Source organism: Gymnoscopelus braueri (genome assembly GCF_963280865.1).
Source record: "Gymnoscopelus braueri genome assembly, chromosome: 18".
NCBI classification, from domain to species: domain Eukaryota; kingdom Metazoa; phylum Chordata; class Actinopteri; order Myctophiformes; family Myctophidae; genus Gymnoscopelus; species Gymnoscopelus braueri.
Genome location: NC_137618.1, coordinates 15,106,906 through 15,118,974, shown reverse-complemented (window position 1 = coordinate 15,118,974; position 12,069 = coordinate 15,106,906). Strand labels below are relative to the sequence as shown.

The window sequence follows — 12,069 nt, the reverse complement described above, 5'->3', positions numbered from 1 at the left end:
CATAATTGTAACATCCGTGGCCGTGGGGTAAGCACTTTATATTTGAAATCTGAACGTTTATGTACATGTATGGGCCACAAAGGGAGAAAGTGCAAACACCAGGTTGAAGTTCAGCCATGACTGTCATGATATGACAGTCATGTTTCATGGCTAGCATGTCGTATGTTGTACGCATGCACACACTGTGTGTCCTCTCCTTGTCAATGACACGGGTCATAGGGTACAGACCGTACAGACAGTACAGTAACTGACTGAAAGGATCTGCACGCTAACAACGCGCTATGCCAGCCAGTAGCATGATGATATCATGGCCGTTTTGAACCACAAATTTCCACATTTTAACATTTTATTGTGTTAATTAATACGTTTTCTTTATCTATAAATGTTTCATGTTTTTGTTTTTTTCCTTCTTTTTTGTTGTTATTCTTATTGCGTGGAAAAGAAGAAAAGCACCTTAAAGTCGGCACAGATCATTTATTCTCATCACTCGTCAATTACATTTCGCTGTGTGTACATTCTGTTCTTTTGCTGGGCATGATGACGTAGATTGCCTGCGACAAAATAGTCCCCCCACGTGAAACTGCTGTCCAGGGTTGCCATGTTGCTTATTATAAGCGACTTTGGGCTTATTCTGTGAAGTCGCTTGTAAATATTGGTAGTTGCGCGGCTGGTTGCGTTTTTTTCGCTTGTTTTTAAAGTGTACTTACTTATTTAGGCTTGTATTATTATCTAAACCAGTGGTTCTCAAATATTTGCATGAAAATGTTTTGAGCCAGGGGTCCAGGGAGCATTTGTGTTGTTAGAATGTTAGAAAAAACATTTCAACTATTCCACATTTTAATAATTGCCAGAGTTTTTGAAAATAGCAGATCTACAAGCTCAGTTGTGAGCTTGTAAATCTGCTATTTTCAAACAGCCGATGCATAATAAGTGCTATTTTCAATTAGCATTAAGGGCTCATGACTCATGTTGCCTAGTTGCTTCTTTTGGGCTTGTTTTCCTAGACATGGTTGCTTATTTCTCCCGTAGAACATGGCAACACTGCACGTGAAACTGCTGTGTTGTCGCACACAAACAGTAGGAAAACATGGCAGTTATCTCTGTATGTGGAGAGTGGTTTGTCTGCAGCAGCGACACCAAGCTCATTGCTGTTCACACCAAACAGGCCAGGTTGGTAAGAAACCTTGCTATATAAATGTGTATTATGTATGTATGCTGATCAGCGATCCATTATCCTGGCTGGACCTGAGTGGGACTGTCAGCAAAGCTAGCTGAGTTAGCCACAGTGGTGTAAAGTAACTAAGTACATTTACTCAAGTACTGTACTAGTACAATTTTGAGGTATTTTTTACTTTACTGGAGTATTTCCAATATTCTGTACTTGTACTTTTACTTCTACTCCACTTAGTCCAGTACATCTCAGAGGCAAATATTATACTTTTATTACAAAACATACATTAAACATTTCAGCCCTTTTCGGCCAAATAGTCGCATTGTGAGCTTGTAGATCTGCTATTTTCAAAATATTTTTATACATTTGAAAAGTTAATTAGGACATCCTGCATAATGAGTGCTTTCTACTTTTGGTACTTTAATTACATTTTGATACCAATACTTTTGTACTTTTACTAAGGGTACATTTTGAATTCCGGACTTTTACTTGTAACAGAGTGTTTCTACATTGCAGTATTGATACTTTTACTTAACACAACAAAAAAAAATTGTAGTACTTTTCCACCACTGGTTAGCCAGCAATAAGCAGACACATGATCCATTATTTATTGACTGCTTTATTGTAGAGAACCGTTCGTGTTTGACTGCAGCACAGCTGAGAAGAAACCAAAGGATGCAGAGGCTGACATTAAAAGGTAAGTGGAGGCATTCATTGTTGTGTTGTGTTGTGTTATTCAGTCTTTGATTGATTGATTGATTATTGATTGATTGAATACTTTATTAGACAGAAATGTACACAGCAGGAGGTACAGTCAGAAATTTGACATAAAAGGATAACACAAAAAAAAAGTCCACATTCTGGTGGGAATGTTGTAGCTCAGTGATTCTCAAGCTTATTCATTTAAAAATGCCCTGTTTAATATCATGCTTTAGGCCACAGACCCCCATTTGCTATAATAATAATGTCTGTATCTCAGGGACCCCAATCTACACTGTAAAATCCTCAATGTTAATTTAAAACAAATGGAACATAAGCCGTAGGGTCCATTTGGTTCCTAAATATTTATAATATAACCGGAAGCCCCCAGAACCCACATTGAGAACCAGTGTTTTATGCTTGAGATGTCGGACATTAATAATCTATTAAATGACAGATAAATGTAAGACACTCTTGATGAAGGTTTAGTGGAAACGAAACTTCTGTCAATTTAAATAAAAGAGGCTGCTGAGCAAGAGCAGTGTGTGGGACCTTTTGTTCATGAGAATATTTTGTTCATGCTTCAGTTTTCACTCTACAACGCACCTGCATCCAAAAGAAGTGGATGTGCGAATACTTCCTTTACATAGATAAATAACGCTTCACAGAACTAATCATAGTTACATTTAGAGATAGATAAACAATGTAGATGCGTAAACAAACAGATGGATAGATTTTAGCTGCTGATATCACTTCTGCTTCTTGAAGAGATCAGTGAATGCACCGTGAAGAAGAAGAGCGTTTCAGTTGTTGTCTCTTCTCTGTCTTTAGTGACGGTTCAGAAGAAACAGGAAATGACAAGGTCTTGGCCCTCGCTGTCTCTCCTTCTGGAAACCTGGCAGCATTGACCGATGACAGCAAACGGCTGGTTCTGTTCCGCACCGAATCATCATGGCAACATATCACCACGAGGTACTAATCAAATTAATCTATTATAAAAAAATATTATACAAAATAATCGATTATTAATCTATTACCATTTTGGCATGTGGCAAAAAGGCGGAAAAAAATAGGGGGAAAGTTTCAAAAAATAGTGATAATGGCCGATCTACAAGTTCAAAACTCTGTGTTTTGAGCTTTTTGAGTTTTAGCATGGTACTGTTGTGCGACAAAGTATAAAACCATGCTTAAGTGGTTTATCGATTTGTTGACATATAAAAATATATATTAAATGCACTTCTCGGTTATTTGATTAATCGGAAATGTAATCTATATCGCTAAGAAAATAATCGATAATTGCAACTAACTGGTCAATATCTCATGCTATGCATTTTGACTTTGTTGGCAGTTGCATTTACCAAAAGCTTATTATAATAAATGGAAGCTTCTGAAACTGCATTAGTAACTATTGTAAATACAGTGGATTGAATTGCCCACCATCAAAGAACTCTTACCTGGTGGTAAACAGTGGTGACCCAGCTTGCCATTGAGATTATACATGGTGTTAACGTTAGCATAGATACGGTCTTCCATGTTAATAAATCTGTGTTTTCCAGGTGGGTTGTGAGGAGGTGCACCTCGCTGGTATTCACCCAGGCTGAGGATGAGGTGCTGGTGGCAGACAAGTCAGGAGATGTTTACTCCTTCTCAGTGGCGGATCCCCAGAAGGACGGAGAACTGAAGCTGGGACACCTGTCCATGCTGCTGTCTATGGTAAGCAGTGTGTGATAGGGATGCATGATTATTCGGTCATCATCATTAGATCAGAAAATAATCTTGTTCCGATCATGATGACGCATTCATTGTGTGCTTGTTGAATGTCTGCGGGCTCTAAAGTGAAGCGTAGCTCTTTTAGCCCAGCACTGCTGTTCGCGTGAAAATAGGAAATAATCGCCAGCAAATATTCCGCACTAAAACTAGTTGATGCCTCATTCATACAGGTTGATGCCTTTGTTCACAGTGTGCAAGCTCAGAAAAATGTACCCTATTATGAATACAAATTATGTCACTTCATTGCGTTCTGTGTCAATGTACTCATGACACAAAGAACAGTTCAAATAAAATATTTTCAGGTGAATTAATTTTTTTGTTCAGAACCCAAGATATCATTATCTGAGATTTGCAGCTCCATCCAATCCTTGTTTAACTTATAACTGAAAAAGGCTGTATCTCGCTTCCAAAGAACTTTTTTTTTACTTTGAAAAAAAAACGCACTGGCTAGAAATAGCCAGAAATAATTCTGGCACTCAGTGAGTTAACTGCTTGTTAATTTAGCTAACGGTCTGAAGGCCTTTTCAGTTGCACATTAATTATTAGACTCGGTGTCTTGTTTCTTTTTTCAATGCCACGGAATTTGTGACTGGGCTCATGTGCTGTGGGACTGAAGGACAGTTCACATTGTCAAAAATCAAGAGACTGGACATCAATAATTAATTGTTGTAAAGTTTCTGTCTTGTGAGATTGACAGAATGACAACCTGCTCTTTGTCTTACAGACCCTCACACCCAACGACAAGTACGTCATCACAGCAGACCGCGATGAAAAGATCCGGGTCAGTCACCTCAAGTCGCCTTACAACATCCAGTCATTCTGTTTGGGGCATGATGAGTAAGTAACAAAGTGTGAACATTAATGCGAAAATAGAATTGCAACGCATTGTGAGCTTGTAGATCGGTTATTTTACGTACAACAACGTATAGCTAGACCAGTTTTAAGGACTGGCTCTGCCTTTTGCAGTTTATAATGAGATCAGCCTTTAGTCATTACTATGAGGTTTGAGTTAGTTTGAGTCTTGTGGTGATAGCAAAATGCTGACTTGGTTTGTGTGTCTTTCCAGGTTTGTCAGTGTTCTGGTCATCCCGTCAGTTCACCCACAGTGGCTTCTGTCCGGATCAGGGGTATGTGTGTTTGTGTCTCACATAAAAATTCCTGCACTGACCTAGCATTTATGTTAGGGGAAAGTGAGTTTGCAGGCTGTAGCCTACATTTGTGTCTATATGTAATTTGATGCTTTTCGACAGGATGGGACAGTGAAGTTGTGGGAGTACGAGTCAGGCCGGAAGCTGCATAGCTGGGACCTGCAAGCACTGAGAGAAACACAAAGTACTGAAGCTGAGAAAGAGAATAAGAAGGTAACTGTTTAACAGGTGTCTGTATTGTCACTTGGCAATATGACAATTGACACGTTGACCTGTAAGGGCACAGTATAGTTTATTAGTTATTCTCATGGGTATATACAGTACATGTTTCAGCTCAAAACTAAAGTAAATTAACTAGTATAAAAGTACAAAGACCAACAGAGCAACTATAACAGGCTGTTTTTTGGAGGGCATTGGTGGGGGTTATTGTGTACAGTTAATCTTCAAGGGTTGCACACTCCTCACCCTAACAGTGTGCTGTAAATAGATGGCTTCTTTACATTAGAGAGGCATTCCTCACTGCTTTATTATGGCAACAGCAGCTGTGAGACAATCAGCAGCTCCCATATACAGTACAGTACAGTTCCTTTTCTGGGAATGGTGAAGTGGGAGGATACTATGCAGAAGAAATGTGTGTTGTTTTTGTTTCCAATTTGTTCATAAGCTCTGCTTTTCTCCACTTAGTTCTGGCTACATTCTGGCTAACCCTAACTTTGAGCTTGAAAGTACTTTCTATTCAAGACACTTAACTTTCAAGGTTCAACTTGAACCTTGAACCTCTGCCTTATTGGTCGGTGAAATCGAACTCACCCCTGTGTCTTTACTAGGGGGGTGAAATTGAACTCGCCCCGTGTCGTTACTAGTGGGGATGAAATTGAACTCACCCCCGTGTCTTTACTAGGGGGGGTGAAATTGAACTCACCCTGTGTCTTTATTATGGGGGGTGAAATTGAACTCCCCCGGTGTCTTTACCACTTGTAAAGGCAACATTTGTGTCTTATTGTTTCCTAGAGGTATGCAGTGAGCAGGATTGCCTGCTCCCCTGATGGCGGTCACGTAGCTGTGCAGTGTGAGAGGTCAGTCTGATAACAGTAATTCAATGACCACACCGCCACTAAGATTAGGGGTTTTATTTTTGCACCATGCTACACCTGCCTGTATACCTTTTAAAGGAGTGATTCTTAACCTTAAGCCATCCCTTTTGATATGCATTAGGCCACAGCACAAACCCCCGTTTAATAAAAACAATTTAATCTCTGGGTCTCCAAACTACACTGTAAAATGATTTGTTTTCATTTAACTGTGAGAGTGTACAAATGGCCCCATAAGGGTCCATTTGGTTCCTAACTAACAATCCTTTTGCTGGAGACCTGCTGGAACCCCCTCAAGGACTCCCCGGACCCCACGTTAAGAACCAGTGCCTTCTAGTATTGTATTGTTACACTTGTATATGAGTTTAACTGCTTCAAGTTTAATTGTGTCATATACTATATTACAGTAGGTCCCACACAGCAGCTGTTGTGCAGCATAAGCTTGTTTAAAATACTAAAATGTTCAGCGAGTGGTGCATGTTACAAGGCATGTAGAGGTCGGTGAGTTGGGTTCAACAGGCTATAGATATGTGTTTATATATATATACAGTATAGGTGACACATTGTTTTGTGGGTCAGTTGAGTGGTCAGTTGAGTGGTGCTAGTGTGCTTATACACTGATAAAGATTGCGTTCACAAGTTAAAGCTGCATTTCGGAACTTATTTTAATGAATAAAACTATGTATTTTAATCAATCTATATGATAACGCAATATAATTAACTACACATCTGCAGTAGTTGTAGGTGGACCCCCATCTCTGCCATTGACGACGTTAAACCCTGCTGTCTAGTAGGACACCTACTGGTTGACAAGTGGTACTGCTTGCTCATGAGCATAATTATCTTCCCAGGCCAAGCAGGCCTTCTTGGCTCAGTGGTAGAAATTCGGTCTCATGCGGTGCGGGAAACCTGGGTTTAAATCCTGGCTAGAACATAAATGTTGGGGTGCTCGGGTGCCTACCACTGCAGAGCCTCTAGGGGTTTGAATCCACCGTGGTACATCCGGCTTGGCCGACCGTCTATACGAACACAATTGGTGCGTGTTCGAGGGAGGGTAGCTGGGTGGGGAGGGTGGTATTTGTCGCTCTGCGTATAACGTCTAAATTGGGGTGAAAAAATGCTAAAAATAAAACATTTTTTAAAAGAACATTTTAAAACGGTTATTATTTTCTGGAATTAAATATTTTCTGGAATTAAGTAAACAGGTTGGCTCTTGTTTTTTGTACATTCACAGACACTGTAATGTTTTGTTTTGGAAAAGCTTTGGGTCTGTAACAGATATACAACAACAGTACCGCTAAAAGGGTCCACAAATAAACTGTGTTCCTCTGTGACTCCAGATTACCCATAGTGCAGTTCTTCAGGATAGATCAAAGGGCTGAGGAGAGGCTGGTGGTCTGCAGCAGGGTGACCCTCCCCCACAGTCCACTCCATATGACCTTTGACCCCAAAGGCAGACTGTGGGTACTGCTGGACAGCTGTGAGGCACCGCTCCAGATATACACAAATGCTCAGGACTGCTGGGAGGTATAGTGTGATGTCATTACAGATGATAGGCTTCAGGGCGGCAACTATCGTTTATTTTCTTAGCGATTATTTGATTGATTACTTTTTCTTAGAGCGTACAACTGGAACCAAATGGACCACCAGTTTGGTTCCATTTGTACACTCAGTTAAATAAACACTATATATTACTATGTAATATTACTATGTAAATTCAGATTAAATTGTTTTAATTAACTTGTACACACTCCACTCACACCGAAGCGATGATAAAAGAATGACACTTAACTCCTCACTGACAGAAGGCATGCACACTTAGTCAGTTGAGGTTCATTATTTGCACTAAAGCGTTTGATTTGCTTGCCTCCCATCAACGACAAGTGCACTCATGCTAACACAGTTGCTCACAAAATAAAAAATGTACGCCTGACAAAGCCTCTCGTCTATCTAGTGTGACGCAGAGAGCTCCGAACTGAACAAAGTGGTGGCCTGTCTCAAGCCCCATTTGGAGGCACTTCAGGGTGAGTCAACAACACACACACACACACACACACACACACACACACACACACACACACACACACACACACACACACACACACACACCCCCCCCTACCGCCAGTTAACCTGTCATTCTCACCTGGACCTGCTCCATGCATCTGTTATCACCCTAGATGGCATTCAGCCTCGCTCTCTGCCTCAGTACTTCTGATGAGGTTAAATGCAGTGTGTTTATTTCATTGCCTTCAAAACACTGCCAATGTTTATTATAACAAGATTATTGGATTCATATGTTCATCATTCATCACTGAAGTTTAGGCATGCAACTATCGATTATTTTCTTGGCGATTATTCATTCGACGTTTTTGATGAACCGAATAATCGAGGAGCGTATTTTTTTAACGTGGAAAATGTTAATCGATTTTTATAATAGACTAAATTAATTAGTGTAGTCTGATTAACAACTTAAGCCCTATTTTATACTTTGCTGTGCAACTCTGTCATGCAAAAAAAAATCGCTTAGTTCAATTAACTGTTGCACCCCTAGTAACATCAGGTTTGTTTAGTTGGAGAACCAAAGTACTAATCCTTGCTCACCTACGCTTGCCTTGTTCTGTCCCCACAATAGCTGGTGCAGAGACAGAGAGCTGCTTCCAGCACCTGTACAAGGTGAACTTCGACAACATGGCGTCCTACATGCAGAAGAAGCAGCAGCGTCTGGAACAGCAGAAGACTCACTGGGGGAAGAAGAGGCCGGCGAAGACGACCAACGGAGCGTCCAGCAGCAAAAAGAAGAAGAAGAAGAGGAACAAGAAGCCACAACCTGTGTCTGAAGCAGCAAGCTGAACACCGCGAGTCAGAGTCAGGGGATTTTTTTTTGGCTGAATCTGAGTTGAATGAGTTGATGAAGAATGCTGAATTGTCAAATGGCCTATGTAGATTTATATTTTATTTTTGCTGAGTATAATAGGGTTGATTTATAAAAATAATTTTTTTTTCGACTAATACATGACACAGTAGCATGTTGACTATTTCTCGAAGATACTACGTCAGCTTTTATGCAGCAGCATTTCTGCTGTCAGTGATTGTCTCCACCAACCATTCCTTAATTATTTATCCGGTTTAACTGTGTAGCGTGCGTGACTGCGTGTATGCACATATTATATCTGATTTCATTACTTTGACATTTCATGAACAGAGAACAGTCGGAGAACAGTTTTACAAGTCAAGTAAACCTTTTATTTTTTTGTAGGAAAGAACAAAAGTGACTAGAAATCTGTACACTATGTAAAAAAAACAACACATTCAAAATAAAAATAAAACGTTGCAAGATATATCTATATATATATTATTTATAATGTAGCTAAATATTGTTCACTGAAGTAGTTTGTGCTGTACACATGTTGACATTCCCTGATAAGTCTTTGGATTGTCTGTCTGGTCCACAAACGACTGGAGTCCATCAGTAGTTAATCCCGTTGCTCTAGGAAAACGGTATGTGACATCCCCACTCATCCGCTTCTCTGGGATAGACTGTTCTTGCCTGGCACAATGCAACCAATCCGGACCGTCCCAAACGTCAACAAAGCCCACTCCTCATCGCTGCTCGTTGAGAGGCTGAAGCAAACAAGAACACACAGCAATGGAAAGGGCTTGTCTAAAAATCCTCCTGTCTTCCTCCCGTCTCACTGCATCACTCTGGTGAAGTACTCTCAGGTGCAGGTTCTGAAATGGACAAATGACCACATATTTAAACTTGAAGGTCTCCGCCAGGTCAGGTACGTTATTGTGGCCTCCTGGTGGCGCAATAATAGGCCAATGTGAAAAGGGTGCCATTTGTTCAAGGGCTTTTCTCTGCAATCGGACACTGCATTCATGATTTGAGGCATTTTGTTCCAAAAATTTGTTTTGCCTAATAGAAATGTGCGTGTGAAATCAAGCTGCGTTCATGATTTGAGGCAAACGGACCAATCCTGCAAACTTTGGAAGCCAATCTTCCAAAACCAGCACCTGGTTGTGCAAACCCATTCCAATCCTGAGATACCATATGTAATTTTGACCTTGACTTTTGACCCAAAGGCTAGGGGGGCCACCTAGCTTCATGAAAATCGGCCCATTCATTCTCAATTTTGACGGTGACCTTGACCTTCGACATTTTTGACCCAATAGTTTGACTCAAATAACAGATTTACCAGTTCACAACGCATCGCACCATTGACGCGTTGTGAGTACATAAATTGTCTATTTCCGGCATGCAACACTGACATTTGATGAAGTAAATCAGGCTTTACCTGGCTCCAACTTTTACTTCTTCTTTGCTCCCAAGGTCAAGTTCTCACTCTTCTTTTTCTGCACCTGGAAAAAAAAAGTTACGTGTTACATGTACAGCATGTGTGCATGTACACATGCTGGGGGAAAAGGATTTAAACCGTATTTGGGCCTACGTGCAAACACTCACCTCATTCATGGCGTCGTCAATCTGTTTGAGTTCCTCATATCTATCCCGTGAATCTCTCAGCGGCTGCACCATCACCTCCTCAGTCTGAGGGAACAGCTGGTACACACACACACAAAAGGATTACCCCAAATAACTTCAACATCTTAACCACGTGAACTCTAGCCTCCCTGTCTTCACTTCAGTCTAATTAGTATAGGGTTTAAGTGGTATAAATTCTAATCTGGGATTTATTTAAATAAACTATTTTATCCATCTGTGTGGTGGATTATGGTGACGTATATTTGCTGTGGTTAGAGACACTCCTCCATCCTATAATGTTGACCGGTGTTGTATCGAGATCCTGTTGGGTCACATGTCCTGGTTTTGTTAGCAGCATAGTTACTGTGATCCAACTGTCACATCACAACATTTACATCATCTACTATTTTAATGTCCAATTTCATCACCTCTGTAAAAAATACTGGGTTTCATGTTGACTTAGTCCTTTTGATGGCATTTTCAATCTGCCGGATACTGCACAGAAGTTATGGATTGCAGCTTTAAACGCCGTCGTCATTGCAAATAACACCACAAGTGCCATGGCCATCGGCCCATGCTCACCTTCATGACTGTCTCAAACATGGGGATGAGGACGAACTTGATGAAGCCGATCTGAGCCGTTGGCTTGGTGACCTTTTCTCTGTCCATGAACGGAGCCACGGGAAGACCCTCTGTCTTCTCCCTGTCACTCTGGAGAGAGTGAGACACAGCAATGTGTCAGTGAAACATGAAATACAGGAGGCATTTCTGCGGCATTAGTTAGGATAATGCAGGGGTTCCCAAACCTTTCCATGCCAAGGACCCCCAAATAGCCAGAGACTCTAGCTATCGCCCCCCATATTACAAAATAGTAACCTATAGTATCAACAATCTCACAACGCCCCTTGACATGTTGTGAAATCTTTCCCATTTCCTTTACTTTTCAATTGGCTCCCTGGTGGCCCCCACTTTGAAAACCACTGAGATAGTGAACAATACTCAGTAGAGTTAGATTAGTGCCTATGTGGTAGGTGATGCTTACAAACTAATTTTATTTGAGGCACCAGTGCTCCTCCAACATAGAAACACACACAGGTTATGATCAAGACTTACAGGCAAACCCTCTTCTAGACAGCTTGCCTCTCACAGAGCCACACTGTAAAATCATTTCATGCAAGGACGTCTGTGAAAGTGCATATTGAGAGGACATCTCCTTTTGTACTTCATGCAGTTAGCTGCCACCCCCTCACCTGCATAAAGTACTCTTCCAGCAGGCAGTCCACCCAGGGCTCAGCCACCTCCATGGGTCTCACCTCGTTGGAGATGTCACAGCACTTGATCAACACCATCTTTAGCTACAAAGAGTTCATCACATTGACACAGGAGATAGTTGTTATGGAAACATGTATGACAAACAGAATGTCATTCCAGAAAGGATACTTGAATATGACTTATTACATAAATACAAATAAGAACATCTCAAATGTATTGTCCTGTGATGTCTTTCTCACATGATCATTCTAGAAACAAGGGACTTTTGATTGTTTTTTTTCTTCTTTTTCTTTGGGGGGGGGGGGGGGGGGGGGGCATGGCTCTGACCCTTATGATGCTTTCTTATTGGTTGTTTGTAATGTCACTCATGAACCTTATTCTACTTTTGCACATATTATGAGTCACTGTAGAAAATGACTTCATGGACTGGATGAATGA

At 40.8% G+C, this 12,069-nt stretch overlaps 2 protein-coding genes across 4 annotated transcripts in view; one reads left to right on the top strand and one right to left on the bottom strand.

Moving 5' to 3' along the window:
- Positions 1-1,055: 1,055 nt before the first annotated feature.
- wdr4 (WD repeat domain 4) lies at positions 1,056-8,895 on the top strand. The gene is made up of 11 exons (XM_080456535.1): positions 1,056-1,170; positions 1,800-1,868; positions 2,702-2,842; positions 3,427-3,583; positions 4,365-4,477; positions 4,707-4,767; positions 4,891-5,001; positions 5,800-5,864; positions 7,220-7,406; positions 7,834-7,903; positions 8,512-8,895. Exons 1-11 carry the CDS (start codon positions 1,088-1,090, stop codon positions 8,727-8,729), a joined length of 1,275 nt encoding a protein of 424 aa, XP_080312661.1. The 5' UTR covers positions 1,056-1,087; the 3' UTR covers positions 8,730-8,895.
- The window catches only part of pde9aa (phosphodiesterase 9aa), a 31,363-nt gene continuing 28,137 nt past the window's right edge, over positions 8,844-12,069 (bottom strand). For all 3 annotated transcript variants that reach the window (XM_080456533.1, XM_080456532.1, XM_080456534.1), the window contains 5 exons: positions 11,610-11,714; positions 10,942-11,070; positions 10,342-10,437; positions 10,175-10,238; positions 8,844-9,608 (listed from right to left, as the gene is read on the bottom strand). In XM_080456533.1, coding sequence (XP_080312659.1) covers positions 10,188-10,238; positions 10,342-10,437; positions 10,942-11,070; positions 11,610-11,714 — 381 coding nt within the window. In that variant the 3' untranslated portion in view covers positions 8,844-9,608; positions 10,175-10,187. The remainder of the gene's footprint in view (positions 9,609-10,174; positions 10,239-10,341; positions 10,438-10,941; positions 11,071-11,609; positions 11,715-12,069) is intronic.